Here is a 15,600-nt window from a genome sequence, read left to right on the forward strand (position 1 = left end):
TGTGTCGTATTGTGCAGCATGTGGAGGTGAATAATCTGAATCCTTGACACAGTTTGTTGCACTTCATGTTTTACACAGATTTACTATACAAAAATGACATTAGGCTTTAAATGGGATTTATTGTTTGTGAGAATTAAAGGTTATCTCTCTGTGTTTGTTTGTTTGACACAGTCCACCCACACACACAGGGAGGCAGATGGTGGATGGTGCAGTAGGACCCTGGGCTGCAGCAGCAGCAGCGGCAGCAGCAGCAGTACAGAGCAGGCCGAGGGGAGGAGCCTGATAAAAAACCAAACAAGCCTCCACGCCCTGCAGTCTCTGGGAAGTTCCTCCGCATTCCTGCCATAGACACACATATACACACACACACACACACACTCCCAAATACATGAGCAGAGAGCTGGGAGCAACCACACTCTGAGGCTGGGTAAGCGTGAGCAGAGTGAGAGTGTGTTTTGTTCCTGGTTTGTTTTGAGCTGAAGTGAATAGATGTTCTTTGTATGTTTCCCCCTTTTCTGACCCTCTCTGTGTGTGTATATGTGTGTGTGTGTGTGTTGTGCATTCAAACAGGAGTTCGGAGGGGGTGTGTGTGGGCCTGCTGTAGGACCGGAGACCAGGACCTCTTCATCTACGCCCAGCCAGGTACTGTACTTCCTGACTCATCCTTTCTATGACCATATATGCCTGGTCTGTCCTCGACTGGCGCTGCCTATTTAAACAGCAACTCAGCCACAATAGGAAGTAGTGAACCACTTTCAGTTCGGTGTCTCTGTCAGTCTCCGTCTGTCTACGAGCTCAGTGTCAATGTAGCTGAAACAGGAACACTTTTTTTTCTTTCCTTTTCTCTGCTGTTGAGGGTTTGGATTGACAGCTGTTTCCTCCACAGGAAACCGATACATTTAGTACAGATTTGTATCTTACTGCTGCAACAAGTAACTACTGTGCTCAAGTCAAAGTGCAGGATGTAGATCAGTGTTGAATTGTGGCATAAAACACCGAGTGTTCACTGAGTCTCACATGTAAATCTAAAGGCTTCATAACCTCCATAAAGCTGCATCTAATGTTGTGTAATGGTATTGGAAATGCAAAGAAGACGATAACAACTGTCTGACTGCACTTGAGTGTGTAAATGATGGGCTATAAAACATTTATAGCCAAGTTATGACAATGAACTCATCGCTGTCATGTCCAGGTTGAGCCTAGCTCCAACATTTTCATGTATTTTCTTCTATATACTACAACAAGGTCTTTCCACTGTAAAGTTTACTGTACATTGCAAACATTTTTCAGTCTCCAGTCTATCTAGACTAGAGCCTAAGGCCATGCATGCAGCTCTGTGAGGTTTAACTCAGCTCTGCAGTGCCTTGGGGTAAATGCTTTAGGATGCTAATGTTTAGCAGGTATCATGCTTCTTGCAAAGCACAGTTAAGGCTGATGGGAATGTAATGAGCTTGTATTAGCTATAGTTTGTATGTAAGAGTGTGGTCCAGTATCATAGCAGCAGGCAAGATTGAAATAGTATAGAAGACAGTAGACAGTAGATCTACAGTGAAAGGGGAAGGAGGATTTTATCCATCAGAGACCACAGTTGTCCAGATATTTTTCTAAAACGTCACACAAACGTCTGGCATCATCAGTATTAGTCGTCTTAATCCTCTGGGGAATATGAATGTCTGTACAAACTAGTTGTGACCTTGAGTTTTGGACCTGCTGACACACCGACATTTCAGTTATCACAGTGTAAGTCCACCTGTGCAAAAGAAAGATAATGTTGATGTGAGGATAAAAGCTTCAGTTGAGCCACAACGTGACATAATAAAACTATTCTTGTCTTCCCAGTCTCACCATGAGCAAGGCAGCTGGTGACGAAGGTGGGGGTGCTGGTGACAGCAGCCATGAGAAAGCCCTGCAGCAGCTGGAGGATGATGATGCTCTAGGGGAAAAGGCTGTGGGCAAACCGAGCGCTATTTCCTCCGGACCAGGCTGGACTAAGGTCAGCTGCCCCTGTTGTGTGTCAGATCGGGTGGAGCCGCTGATCCTGGTGAAGCTCGGCGAGAAGGTTCGGCCCGAGACGAAGAGGTGGCTCATCAGACTGATCGGAGCTCCTCTGAAAGATGGAGGTGAGGGCTCGGATAACAACAAGCAGCAGCACTGGACAGATCAGTGTTTCTCTCCATATTGATTTTAGCCTTGCAAAGACATAAAGCTTGCACTGTAAAATGTTTCACAGTAAATTATTGGCTAATAATCACAGTAATTTCACAGTAACTTATTGTGAATATTTCACAGTAATTTCCACTAAAATTACAGCAATATACTGTAACTTCACAGCTACCATGGAATTACTGTGATATAGCTGTATGTGGATGTGGAATTACATTATATAAATCACAGTATTTTGACATTGTTACTGTAAAAGTAATGTAACTCATTAGCCAGTAATTTACTGTAACTTTACAATTTAAACAATACGGTAAAATATTATAGGCTACATTTGACTTTTTCACTGTGATTTTAACACACCTACACAAACATGCTTTGAATTTGCTCCATACAAAACAAAGAAAACAAAGACCATACTCGGTTTATCTTTTATTACACAACAACAATTAAAAATTGCAACAATATCACTCACAATCTCTTAATAATAATACAATACATCCATGGTATTATCACAGAGGATGGTTTGAATACAGTCTTTTACTGTGCAATAATACAGTAAAATTATGTAAAATCCTAGTAAAAAGAAAATTGCAGTAATTTACTGTGCCAACATCAATTTCACAGTAAAATACTAAATAACAGTATTATATTGTGAATTTTACAGTAAAGGCATGTAATGTGTCAACACAGTAATTTATTGTGAAATATTACAGTTAAATATTGTGAAAACCTGGTAACATGTTACAGTGTGAGTGTTTATACTGGAAACAGTGAAATTACTCCATGTTCATCATATTTAACTAGGATAACATGGGCACTTATTGTCATCGGGTTCTGGATCAACTCTGTGGGAGAAGTAAAATCACCACTGTTTAAAATTGCAATACCCCAAAACTCTCCAAGGACACCGTGTCAGGTGTTTTCTCTGCTTTAATAGCTCCCAACACTTATCTCATAGTCCAAACAAGGAAAACACATTACACATTATCCCTAAACAAACAGCTGACATCACTCGCTGTTTGTTTAGCATGAACACTTGAACTGTTTGTCTGGGTAAATATCAGAGCGGCACATAAAGCTCCTCATTGTCTCAGTGCATCACATCCAAATAATGCAAAGTCCTGTCAGTCAAGTTTTGTTAAGCATCAATTTATCCTGGAGGGTTTCATTACCGACGATGGGCAGTAGGCCTATCATATGGAAAGATGGAGAAAGTTTATTGAAGCTGAGGAGTGGTGAGGAAATTAAGCTAATACAACCATCAAAGCTGAGCCAAGCAGTGTCTAGCGTTTTAGGATCCCCATGTTTTTGCAGTGTCTGTACTTGTACTTGTGCTTTTTAGTCTTTGGTTTTTGGTTTTTGGTGTTATTTAGTTGGATACTTTTCTGTTGTTGATGTTGATGGGTTGTATGTTACTGCCACTTGATTATTTGTGTACGTTTTTCTTAAAAAGAAAAAAAAAGGTAAAAAATAAAATAAAATTGATTAGAAAGAAAGAAGAAAATGGGATAAAAAAAAAAAAGTCCTGTCAGTTACCTTGGTAAACTGACACCATGAAGCTCACACAGGTTTGGGTTGTCAATGAAGAAGCTTTATTTCTATATGAGTGAATGAATGTGGCCTGTTTTAAGGAAAAATGTTTATTTACTTTTATGTATCTCCTGTTTTTATTTCTGTTCTGACCTCTCTTCTGTTCACTATACTTAAAGTTTCCATGTGCTGTTTTCAGGCGCTGCGTTATTGGCCCACCCCGGCGAGGACGCCAGTGGTGACATCATCGTGGTCTCCGCTCCTCGCTGTACGTTGCTACGCGCTACTGAGGAGCTTGGTCTGTGTAAGCGCTACCACACCGGGGACATGGAGGCCTTCTCCTACAACGACAGAGACAACTTCAGAGATTCAGGTACAGAAGAAGAAGAAGCTCTGAGCGGATACACCCAGGTTGAAATTCAGGTTCAGGTTCAGCTTTATTTATATCCCGAGGGAAACTGAATTTGCAGCAGGCATCACAAACACATTTAGACAGAAGACAGCACCAAAACATCAACACATCACTGGCCACAAAATAGTGCAGTAGTTACATAGAAACAAGTAGTACAGATAATAAAAACATACTGTTACTAATAAATTACTGTAAATAATAATAATGCATAATGCTCTCAGTGCCTAGTAAAAAAATGTAAACAGTCCACACAATGTTGTAAAGTGTATAGTGCTGCAAGAATTAAGAAAAACACTTTAATACCAAAGTGCATTTAAGTGCAGAGGCCTGAGAGTATAAGCAAGCCTCGCCCGGGAGATTAACCCTGGCTATGGCAACAGGAATAAAGGAAACCCTGGCACGTCGCGTTCTGGTCTTGGGCATCCTATTGTAAATCAGCCTCCAAATGGGAGGAGGTGGTCAAATTATCCTACATACAGTACTATAACCCTAACTAATACTCATACTAATGCTGCATCAGCCTCAAAGCTACAAAACATGCAATACTCATGAAATATGTTTTATTTTCCAAGCAATACGCCATGTCTTCTTTAAAAAAAAAAAACATGGTTTAGTCAATGCTGGAGCAACAGTAGGCCCATGGATCTGTTATATGTCTGGAACAGGCTGTAATTTTGGTGCAGTGGGGAAACAGATGATCCTGTGGTTGATCCTTTAGTTTCCAAGGGAACGTTTCCTCGTGGTGTCAGGACACAACTCTATATCAGCTGAGCTCATGTGATTGGTGATGTTTTATTTCTCTCCAGAAGAAAACAAACTGAAAAGGGAGAGCTTTCATTTGGCTGTTTTCTCTGCATCCGTGCACTACTTGGCACTCAAACGTTACTGTATCTGTGTCTACTCATGTGTGACAGACAACATGGAGGTGTTCCTGACGCTGGCCGAGCGACAGTACATAGTGAAGTATGAGCTGGACGGTTTGCGAGCGCAGAGAGACGTGAGGATACCCGGCCTGTCAGACGACCACGTGCTGCAAAACCGAGATAACATCTGTGAGTTTACTCGCTCCGTGTTTACAGATCTCAGATCAGTACGGATAAAAAAAAAAAAAAAGATGCACACACTGAAAACACTGAGATAAAAAGTTGATATCACTTGAAGTGATAGTGAAGAGAAAGTGAGGTTAGGATTTCTGTTTTCCAGTTTGTTTGATTTAATGTTTTTAAGATCTTTGGAAGAATATGGTAACACACACATGCAATCAACAGCTGAGGATAACTTTCTTTAAAGACTAATGATGGTATTAATCTAGGTTTTTGCTTATTGTCAACAAAACCCATTAAAAGCCTAAAAGCAAGTCTGTTTTCTATTCAGTAAACATGATTCAAACTGGGGTGCCAGTGCCTTTTATTGAGTGAATATGTGTGTGCTCATGATAATGAACATAACACATCGCCTAACTCAACAGTGGATGTTTTATTTTTTATTTTTTACCTTTTCTGTCAGTTTTTGTTTTTATTAAGTGATGTGAATGTTAGTTTTTACAGTAAGTGCCCTCACCTCAGCCTCATTCAGTATCTAACAGCACTACGTGTATTTATGCTCTGCTGATCTCAGCTGTTCTCTCTGCACATCCAATCCTGAAATTGCTTTACTCAGCATCAATTTCAGTGTGTGCCATATACACTACTGTATGTGAGTGTATGTAACTGTATATATATATACAGGTAAAAGCCAGTAAATTAGAATATTTTGAAAAACTTGATTTATTTCAGTAATTGCATTCAAAAGGTGTAACTTGTACATTATATTTATTCATTGCACACAGACTGATGCATTCAAATGTTTATTTCATTTAATTTTGATGATTTGAAGTGGCAACAAATGAAAATCCAAAATTCCGTGTGTCACAAAATTAGAATATTGTGTTAGGGTTAAATTTTGAAGATACCTGGTGCCACAAACTAATCAGCTGATTAACTCAAAACACCTGCAAAGGGCTTTAAATGGTCTCTCAGTCCAGTTCTGAAGCCTACACAAACATGGGGAAGACTTCAGATTTGACAGCTGTCCAAAAGGCGACCATCGACACATTGCACAAGGAGGGAAAGACACAAAAGGTTATTGCTGAAGAGGCTGGCTGTTCTCAGAGCTCTGTGTCCAAACACATTAATGGAGAGGCAAAGGGAAGGAAAAACTGTGGTCAGAAAAAGTGTACAAGCAATAGGGATCACCGCGCCCTGGTCAAGATTGTGAAAAAAAACCCATTCAAAAATGTGGGGGAGATTCACAAGGAGTGGACAGCTGCTGGAGTCAGTGCTTCAAGATCCACCACCAAGAGACGCTTGAAAGACATGGGTTTCAACTGCCGCATACCTCGTGTCAAGCCACTGTTGACCAAGAAACAGCGCGAAAAGCGTCTCACCTGGGCTAAGGAAAAAAAGAGCTGGACTGCTGCTGAGTGGTCCAAAGTCATGTTTTCTGACGAAAGCAAATTTTGCATTTCCTTTGGAAATCGAGGTCCCAGAGTCTGGAGGAGGACAGGAGAGGCACAGGATCCACGTTGCCTGAAGTCTAGTGTAAAGTTTCCACCATCAGTGATGGTTTGGGGTGCCATGTCATCTGCTGGTGTCGGTCCACTCTGTTTCCTGAGATCCAGGGTCAACGCAGCCGTATACCAGCAAGTTTTAGAGCACTTCATGCTTCCTGCTGCTGACCTGCTCTATGGAGATGGAGATTTCAAGTTCCAACAGGACTTGGCGCCTGCACACAGCGCAAAATCTACCCGTGCCTGGTTTACGGACCATGGTATTTCTGTTCTAAATTGGCCAGCCAACTCCCCTGACCTTATCATCAAAATTAAATGAAATAAACATTTGAATGCATCAGTCTGTGTGCAATGAATAAATATAATGTACAAGTTACACCTTTTGAATGCAATTACTGAAATAAATCAAGTTTTTCAAAATATTCTAATTTACTGGCTTTTACCTGTAGGCCTATATATATATATATATATATATATATATATATATATATATATATATATATATATATATATATATATATATATATATATATATATATATATATATATATATATATACATACAGTGTATGGAGTGGGTTATTGTTTTATGGCTTAAAAAAAAGTTGCTCTGCTTTGAAGTGTTGTGTTGATGTCCTGTGTCGTTGCTGCTGCAGGGCGGAAGCTCGGCTCTGCCGGTGTGATCATGGACACGTTTCCGCTCCACAAACCGGAGCAGCTGAAGGAGCTGAGTGAAGCCTGGTACTCTGGTAACCAGCTGGCTCAGCCGCTGGGTGGGTGGAAACATGCATCACACACACACACACACACACACACACACACACACACACACACACACACACACACACACACACACACACACACACACACACACACACACACACTAACACTCTACCATAACCCAGCTTGTATGCACTGAGAAACAGATGCAGATACTGTATAGTCAACTTATGCATGTTTGTGTTGTCCAAAGGAGGAATTTGAACGCACACTAGACGCCTCGTTGTGTAAAATAACCCCCTCTTTTCTCTTCCTGGTTCCAGATTCAGTCAATGGATATTTTGGAAGCACTGTGGCTTTCTACTTCAGCTTCCTTGATTTCTACACCTGGTCTCTCCTCCCACCTGCCATACTGGGCCTGTGCATCACATACTTCTCAGGTAGGTGTGTGGATTCATCATTTTTATTTTATTTCTGTATTAAAAATCAAAAGATTGCCTTTAGCTTGTATGTTTTAGCATATTAAGTGTTGTTATTGTTAGATATGAATCTTTAGATTTTACCATACTATCTGTTTTCGTATGCTGCCGTGTTAAAAGTTTGAGACTTGAGCCTATACTAAATGTATTGGCAATGGTATCTGCAATTGTTGCTTCTTCTTTTTTTTTCACTTTTGATTCAAGCATTGTGACGACAGATCTTGAACCGTATCAGATGTTTACAACACAGCCTGCTTCAGTTTGATTTCCTGTTTGGTAATGGAGGCTGATGGACGGTGTAAAATAGGGATGTTGTCCAAACTATTCTTCAAAGGGCCGGTGTGGCTGCCGCTGCAGGTTTTTGTTCCAACCAACCAAGAGCACACGCAGTTTGACCAATCAACTTTCTGAAGACTGAGACAACTTGATTAAATGAGTCAAGTCTGGTGATGCTGCTGCTCGGTTGGAGCGAAAACCTGCAGCCACATCGGCCCTTTGAGGAATAGTTTGGACAACATGCCTAAAGTTCTTCTTCCCCAATCATAGGTGAGGTTCAGAGGGAGATGGTGGAGTCGGTCCCGGGCTCACAGAGCACCAGCACTATCGATGAAGACGACTCAGAAACGGCCGTCAGCGGTCACATGATCCAGGCCGTGTTCAGCATGCTCTGGTCCACCGTGGTCATGGAGCTGTGGAAACGTAGGAGCTCCTCCCTGTCCTACCGCTGGGGGACGCTGCACCTCGCCGAGCGCTTCGCAGAGCCGCGGCCCGGCTTCCACGGTGACCTCGGGGTCAACCCTGTGACGGGTCGCGTGGAGCCGCTGTTCCCCGGATGGCAGAGAGACCTGCGCATTGCACTGGTGTCGGTCCCAGTGGTGGGGGGCTTTCTAGGTAGGACAGCAAGTTCATTCATGTGTGCAGGGGCGTTTCTAGACACTCTGGAGGCCCCAGGCAAGAGGTAACTTGGAGGGCCCCCACCCCCAACCGGGACCACAAACATTAACTGTTAATGAATCCAAAAATCCCAAACCATTGATGATTCAATTCTGCATACTATGCCAACCCAGTCACGTATAAAACTTACCTTGGCTATGTTGGTCCAAAGTGCAAAAACATAGAGGGTTTACAATAACAGCTCTTAAATTGTATGACTGTTACATTTTTTCCGACTATTCTTTTCCCAAGTCACGTGACTTTCAATTTTCCGGCCGTGAGAACAAAAAACATAGCAAATATATCATTTTTAGTGGAAAAATCAATATTTTGAGGTAGTTTCTGCATAAAAATGTCCTTTGATTATATTTCTAGCGAGAAATATATATTTTGTTTTCAAAATATTCGCTCAGTGAATGTACATATACGATACTGGGTTGACTAGCCACAACATTCAATGCACACAGCCAGTGGCAACATCAGGTTGTCACCGATATGGACCAATGCCAGCCGTCCCTGGGGGCCCCCTTCCAGCTCAGGGCCCTAGGCAATTGCCCTGTTGCAACGCCTCTGCATGTCTGCATGATACTGAGTTGAAAATGAACAAGGTGCTGTTTTTTATCACGATCCACGCAACTGTATGAAACATAATAAAACCACCACATTGCAGAAAAGTGTTTCTCTTGTTCAAAATAGTAAAACCCCTCCCGTCCTGTCACATCTCCCCCTGCAGGGCTGGTGGTTCTGGGGATGCTGTGTTTCTACTGGGCAGAGGCTCAGGTGCAAGGGCTCCACAAAGACTGGGACTCGCTGCTGTCTCAGACTTTGCTCTACTTTCCCTCGGTGCTGCACATCAGCTACACAAACATGCTGGCGACTGTTTACAAGAAGGTGGCGCAGTCTATGACTGAATACGGTAAGTGAGACTGAAGGGACACCACAGGGAGTACAAAGACTCAGATATTAACTAATGAACACGATGACGACTCATGATGATAATTCAGATGGTGCAAAGTGCGAGAAGGATGTGGGAACAAAACTCATAGAGAAGAAGAAATAGTTATGAAATAGTTGAATATCTCATTCATTCTAACACAATATACAATACACCTACCTATTAAACTGACGGAAAAACCAATGGTCTTATTGTGTCCTCTCAGAGAACCACAGAGAGGAGTCGTCCTTCCAAAAGCATCTTACAGCCAAAGTCTTGGTGGTAAGTTTCTCTTCTTGTTGTGAACAGTTATCTCATCTAACCCTCTCATAAATACACAACAGGATCATTTACCTTACCTCACTTTTTTTTTTGTCTCTCCCTCTAGTTCACCTTCTTTAACTACTTTGCTGTGCTGTTCCACATTGCCTTCTTCAAGCAGGATGTGCCTTTGCTTCGAAAGGTAACAGCTCATCTCTACTGTTCATTCTGTTCTTAAAGGGATAGTTCAACATTTTGACAAATTGGCTCATTACTATAATCCCTATAGCTTTAGGAGTAGGTTCATTACCTTTAATTGTCGGTGCAAGCTATTTTCAGAACGGCGGAGAAGAGCCGCAAGCTGCTCAGAGCTACGCTACGGAGGCTAATGGGATTTCTTGGTTTCTCTAATCAAACTCATCAAATACACAATCCAACAACTCCAAAACGCTCTCGTAGACAAGTTGTGACCTGCACATTCACCATGTTATGAGATAATAACAGAACGTTACAAGACAGAGTTGTTTTAGAGGCAAATGCAGAGACTGCTTGCTGAAAAACTGCCCCCGATGGGAACGGGCATCAGCGGTTTTGCATGAATTTACCTCGAAAACAACTGCTCTGCCATTTTAAAAATATCTCGCACCGACAATTAAAGGTAACGAACCTACTTCTTAAACTAAAGGGATTATGGCAATGGGCCAATTTGCCAACATGTTGAACTATCCCTTTAAAATTTAAAGTTTCCAAGCTCAGGTTGAGAAAAACTTTACAGGCCTTATTTACCAATGTAGACCAATTAACATTTCATTTGACACAAAAATCTAATGAACGTAAAATTGTATTTTTTAAAGGTGTCTATATCACAAAGAAATATAGTTTGTGTTTACTTATACACCAGCAGCAATCTTCTCCATATTCTTTTAATGGGATGATGTAAAAGGAAACTTTTTGACTGTTTTCTCAGTGGTGTAATTGTGGGAGTAGCGAGGCAGTTAGTTAGGAGTTGGTTACTTTGTCACACTGATCAGACTAATATGTTACTTTTGAATGTTTTAATTATATGCTAGTTATGAGTCAATTTATAACAAGTGGTTCAGTTGTTGCAATATTGTCCACATTAGGCCTACTGCCATTTTTTAGCCATTAGTAGTTAACAAGTTAGTTATTTAACAATTTCCATTCAGAATTAGTTTATATTTAGATAAAGTGACCACATAATGAAATTTTCTTCCTCCGTCCATTTAAAGCGTCTCGGGTCTCTGCTGATCGTGACCCAGCTGATAAACCAGGTGACAGAGGTGGTCATTCCCTTCCTGGTGGACCGGTTCATCAGCGCCCCCCATAGGGCGGAGAGTGAAGACGACCCGGAGGAGGACAAACTTAGGAACCAACGCACCCTTCCCGTCTTCCCTGTGTGTAAAACATTATTGAGATATTTCCTCAAAACTCAAAATGTGTAAATAGGAACGCCCTTTGAAGTTGTGTGACAATGAACCTCCTTGTGTTGTTGTTACAGGGCCTGTTTGGAGAGTATATCGAGCTCCTGGTGCAGTTTGGGTATTTGAGTCTTTTCTCCTGCGTTTATCCTCTGACTGCTGTGCTGCTGCTCATCAACAACCTCACGGAGATCCGATCGGACGCCTACAAGATCTGCAAACTCTTTCGCAAACCCTTTTCCCCGCCGGCCGCCAACATGGGCGTGTGGCAGGTCAGCAGAGAAAACACAATGAGATCCACCTGGTGTGTGTCACACGCGGACAGTTATGCTATGAATGGACAGCTCATGTCATTGTCCTGTGTTTTCAGATTGCTTTCGAAGTCCTGAGTTTCGTCTCTGTCGTGTCCAACTGCTGGCTGCTGCTCCTGTCTCCACGGTTACAGCGGCTGTGTCAGGACGGTGGGATGAGCAGCACAGACATCCTATTGTTGGCTGTTTTGGTAGAGGTAAGATGGAGGATGGCGAGATCATTAATTGCAAAACAATTACATATGTGTGTGTCTTTGCTTAAAGGGATAGTTCAACATTTTGGCAAATTAGCCCATTGCCATAATCCCTATAGTCTTATCAGTAGGTTCGTTACCTTTAATTGTCGGTGCAAGCTATTTTTAGAACGGCAGAGCAGAGCCGTGAGCTGCTCAGAGCTACGCTAAGGAGGCTAATGGGATTTCTTGGTTTCCCTCATCAAACTCATCAAATACACAATCCAACAACTCCAAAACGCTCTGGTGGACAAGTTGTGACCTGCACATTCACCACGCTATGAGATAATAACAGAACGTTATGAGACAGAGTCGTTTTCGAGGCAAATACAGAGACTGCTCGCGGAAAAACTGCCCCTGAAGGCAAAGCACATCAGCGGTTTTGCATGAATTTACCTCTAAAACAACTCCGTCTCGTAACGTTCTGTTATTATCTCTATCTCTATCTGTCTGTATTTGATGAGTTTGATGAGGGAAACCAAGAAATCCCATTAGCCTCCGTAGCATAGCACTGAGCAGCTCACGGCTCTGCTCCGCCGTTCTAAAAATAGCTTGCACCGACAATTAAAGGTAACAAACCTACTGCTATGACTATAGGGATTATGGCAAATGTTGAACTATAAAGAAAAAGAAGAAAGGCCAGCAGCACTCGTGTCCTTCTCATTGTTTTTTATTGCAAACTGCGTCGGCGCACACTGAGGAAGACGTTGTCGAAAGCGGTCTGTGTGTTTTAAGCGCCGACGCAGTTTGCAATAAAAAACAATGAGAAGGACACGAGTGCTGCTGGCCTTTCTTATTTTTCTTTAAGAGCAACTTTTGGCCGTGCACCTCTTCAGTTTGTTCCTGAAAGTTTTTTGGAGAGTGCGTGTTTTTCTCTGTTTTGAAATGTTGAACTATCCCGTTAACACATTTTTCTCTTACTTTTGTCTCTGTGTGTTTGCAGCATGTGCTCATCTTGGTGAAGGTCATCCTGGCGTTTGTGATCCCCGATGAGCCCGACTGGATCCGCAAAAAGAGAGAGCACATTGAGTTCATGTCCATGCAGGCTCTGAAGCAGCAGGTGAACCCGGCTGCGCTCTGAAGAGTCCCGACTGCGTTTCAAAGTGTTGAGGTGGTGCTTAGTGTCATAAACGTGCCCAGGCTGCTACAACCACACAATATTTTACAGCCAGTACCGACGCGCACACTGCTGTATCCCTACTAGCACCCACCACTGTGGTAAAGTGTTTCTTCTGTGCTCTCTAATTAACAGGGTGCTTCTGCAATGTGCACACATCTTAGTACTCTCACATAGACTGCAAGTGCAATTTAAATAGTAATTAAAAAGTGTTAATTTCCAATATTAGACAGAAGAATGAATGTAAGGTTTATTTGAAAAAAAGAAAGAAAGGTTACGATAAAGGCTGTTTTCTCTGAGTTTATGACTGAGAAAAGGCTCTTAGAGCTGTTGAAAGATCAACACGGTGAGGCCTGCTGCAATATGTGCAGTCAATCTGTAGTGAAGGACTGACAGGAAATAGTACCGAGTACAGACAGATTTCTTGTCGACACTGTGTTCCAGTTATTCTCTCCTCTGAATGAGGACTCTTTCAGCAGTGTTTTTGCTCAGTGCTACCATCTAGTGATAAGCTACAGCTGGTGTTCAGGATTCATAACCAGAGGACAGTGTCACCGTGACACAAATAGCAACAACTTACTGACTTAGTATTAATGAAAGTCAGTCCTCAATGTGTTTTTTTTATTTTTTTATTTTGGTTCTATTGAGCTCTGCTGTGCATTTCAGTGTCTTTCAGCTCATTGTTTTGAGTTCATAGCTCACAACAATAGGCTACTTGAACCTTTTGACTGGCTCATTAGCATCTATTTTCTGACACTACATGGCTTTATTCCACCAGAAAAGCTTTGATAAAGGTTTGATGAAGTTGGCAACTAACTGGTGAATTAGTCGTCAATTAGTGGCTACAAGTGCATGATTTTTTTTTTTCAGCAGTTGGTAGAAAATTAGTTGTAGCACACAAAAAAAAGAGAGTGAGGACTTGATAAGTGTTTGCTAAGATGTTAGCTTCATCCTCTTAACCTCAATGGAGTCAACTGCAAGAGATACAGTAATCATGATGGGCTTTTTCTTAGCCAGATATTGATTAGTGAGCTTAGCAGGTGCTGTGACCTTTAGGTAAAGCTCGTCTACAGTAACTATGTGTGAAAAAGGATGTGCTTGCTCCATCAAATGGAAAAACACAGTTTAGGCCTTAATCCTAGTACACACTGATTTGTGCTTACATGTTTTCTATAATAATGGAAATAAGTAAAATTACTGACATATCAAAAGTCATATTCTTTTCCCAATTTGACTCTAAACAATAATGTGTTGAATTCTCATTATGTCTTTCATTGAGCAAAGAGAGAAAAGAAACATTGCACGTGTTTGTTAAATCTGATGATACTGTCCTTTCCTAATTTTTCCCAAAGAATCACACCTATAGGAATGTGCTTAATACCAAGTTTGTGTGTGTTTGTGTGCCAAGATTTAAGATTTGCATTGAAAGTAATAATAGGGAGCAACCAAAGAACTGTTATCTGCTTTGTTATTAGAAATATATTATTATTTTTTAATGTGTCATGGATTTTAATTTTTTACTCACTTATCAATCACTTGTGTGCCTCTAAGAATGACTGCTTGAGCTCACTGTGCTGCAATGACTAATTACTCTCATACTTATACACAATCGTACAATCGTACAATAAGTGTTAATTCATTGTTCACTATTCACTCCTGTCACATTTGACTTCACATAATGACAAAGCTGACGAGGCCATCCATCCTTGCTCTCATAGTTGCTGAACTGAACAGTGGCGTTTTGTTCATTATGTAAGCTGTTGTTTTTATGAGTTAGTATTCTTTCCAGCCACCAGGAGGCGCCACACACTTCATTTTATTCAACAACGCAGATTTTCCACAGGCCCTGGTGGCTGCTGAAAGACAGAGTCTGCAAAGATGCAGATCATGGATGGTGAGACAATCTGCAGTTGTACATTTTCATTCCAGATATTGATCATTAACCTGTGTATGCACTTGTGTGTGAGCGTGTGTGTGAGCGTGTGTGTGTGTGTGTGTGCTGTAATGAGGGGTTGTGATGGGTCAATGAAGACAGATTTGTAATCTGGTCCTTGGATCAGGATTTCAGGTCAAGAAAAAAAAAGTGACCATGTTTTGTCCTAAAATAAAATATGCAGAAGGTAACAACAGAAAGTCGTCGTGTCTTTTCTATCATTACATACAACAAACAGTTGTAAAACAATGGGCAGCTCTATACTTGATATGAAATACATAATCAGTCCTATGACATTTAGAGGCTCCTTTCTTGTTAATGCATTTTGAACAGTAAAACAAAAATATAATTTACATAATATACATACATAATACAATATAATAATATTCTTATGTTATTGTTATTAACTGTCAAGAGCCAATTGATAATTTGCAATCTCATAATTTTTTGGTTAAATATTTGATAAATTGAATATGAAATTAAATGGTTACACTTATTTCAATATAAGTTATTTAACACATCTGAGTAGTTTAGGGTGAGAATCCTGAACTACCTTAACAATGGTTTGAACAAGACATGATTCAAACC

At 41.1% G+C, this 15,600-nt stretch overlaps 1 protein-coding gene across 1 annotated transcript; it reads left to right on the forward strand.

Annotated features, from left to right (window-relative positions):
- Window positions 1-295: 295 nt before the first annotated feature.
- On the forward strand, window positions 296-15,097 carry ano10b (anoctamin 10b). Its single transcript, XM_083974220.1, has 15 exons — window positions 296-427; window positions 571-642; window positions 1,840-2,120; window positions 3,893-4,066; window positions 5,020-5,157; window positions 7,309-7,425; window positions 7,696-7,812; window positions 8,398-8,742; window positions 9,518-9,700; window positions 9,945-10,000; window positions 10,107-10,181; window positions 11,230-11,394; window positions 11,499-11,690; window positions 11,789-11,926; window positions 12,906-15,097. The coding sequence occupies exons 3-15, from the start codon at window positions 1,847-1,849 to the stop codon at window positions 13,041-13,043; spliced, it is 2,112 nt and encodes a 703-aa protein (XP_083830346.1). The 5' UTR covers window positions 296-427; window positions 571-642; window positions 1,840-1,846; the 3' UTR covers window positions 13,044-15,097.
- Window positions 15,098-15,600: the final 503 nt, after the last annotated feature.

Source organism: Trachurus trachurus (assembly GCF_905171665.1).
Source record: "Trachurus trachurus genome assembly, chromosome: 6".
NCBI lineage: Eukaryota > Metazoa > Chordata > Actinopteri > Carangiformes > Carangidae > Trachurus > Trachurus trachurus.

Coding starts and splice junctions, on each gene's coding strand:
- ano10b (XM_083974220.1), top strand. CDS start 1,847: ATGAGCAAGGCAGCTGGTGACGAAGGTGGGGGTGCTGGTGACAGCAGC. Junction 2,121..3,892: donor AGCTCCTCTGAAAGATGGAG/GTGAGGGCTCGG, acceptor TGCTGTTTTCAG/GCGCTGCGTTATTGGCCCAC. Junction 7,426..7,695: donor CCAGCTGGCTCAGCCGCTGG/GTGGGTGGAAAC, acceptor TCCTGGTTCCAG/ATTCAGTCAATGGATATTTT.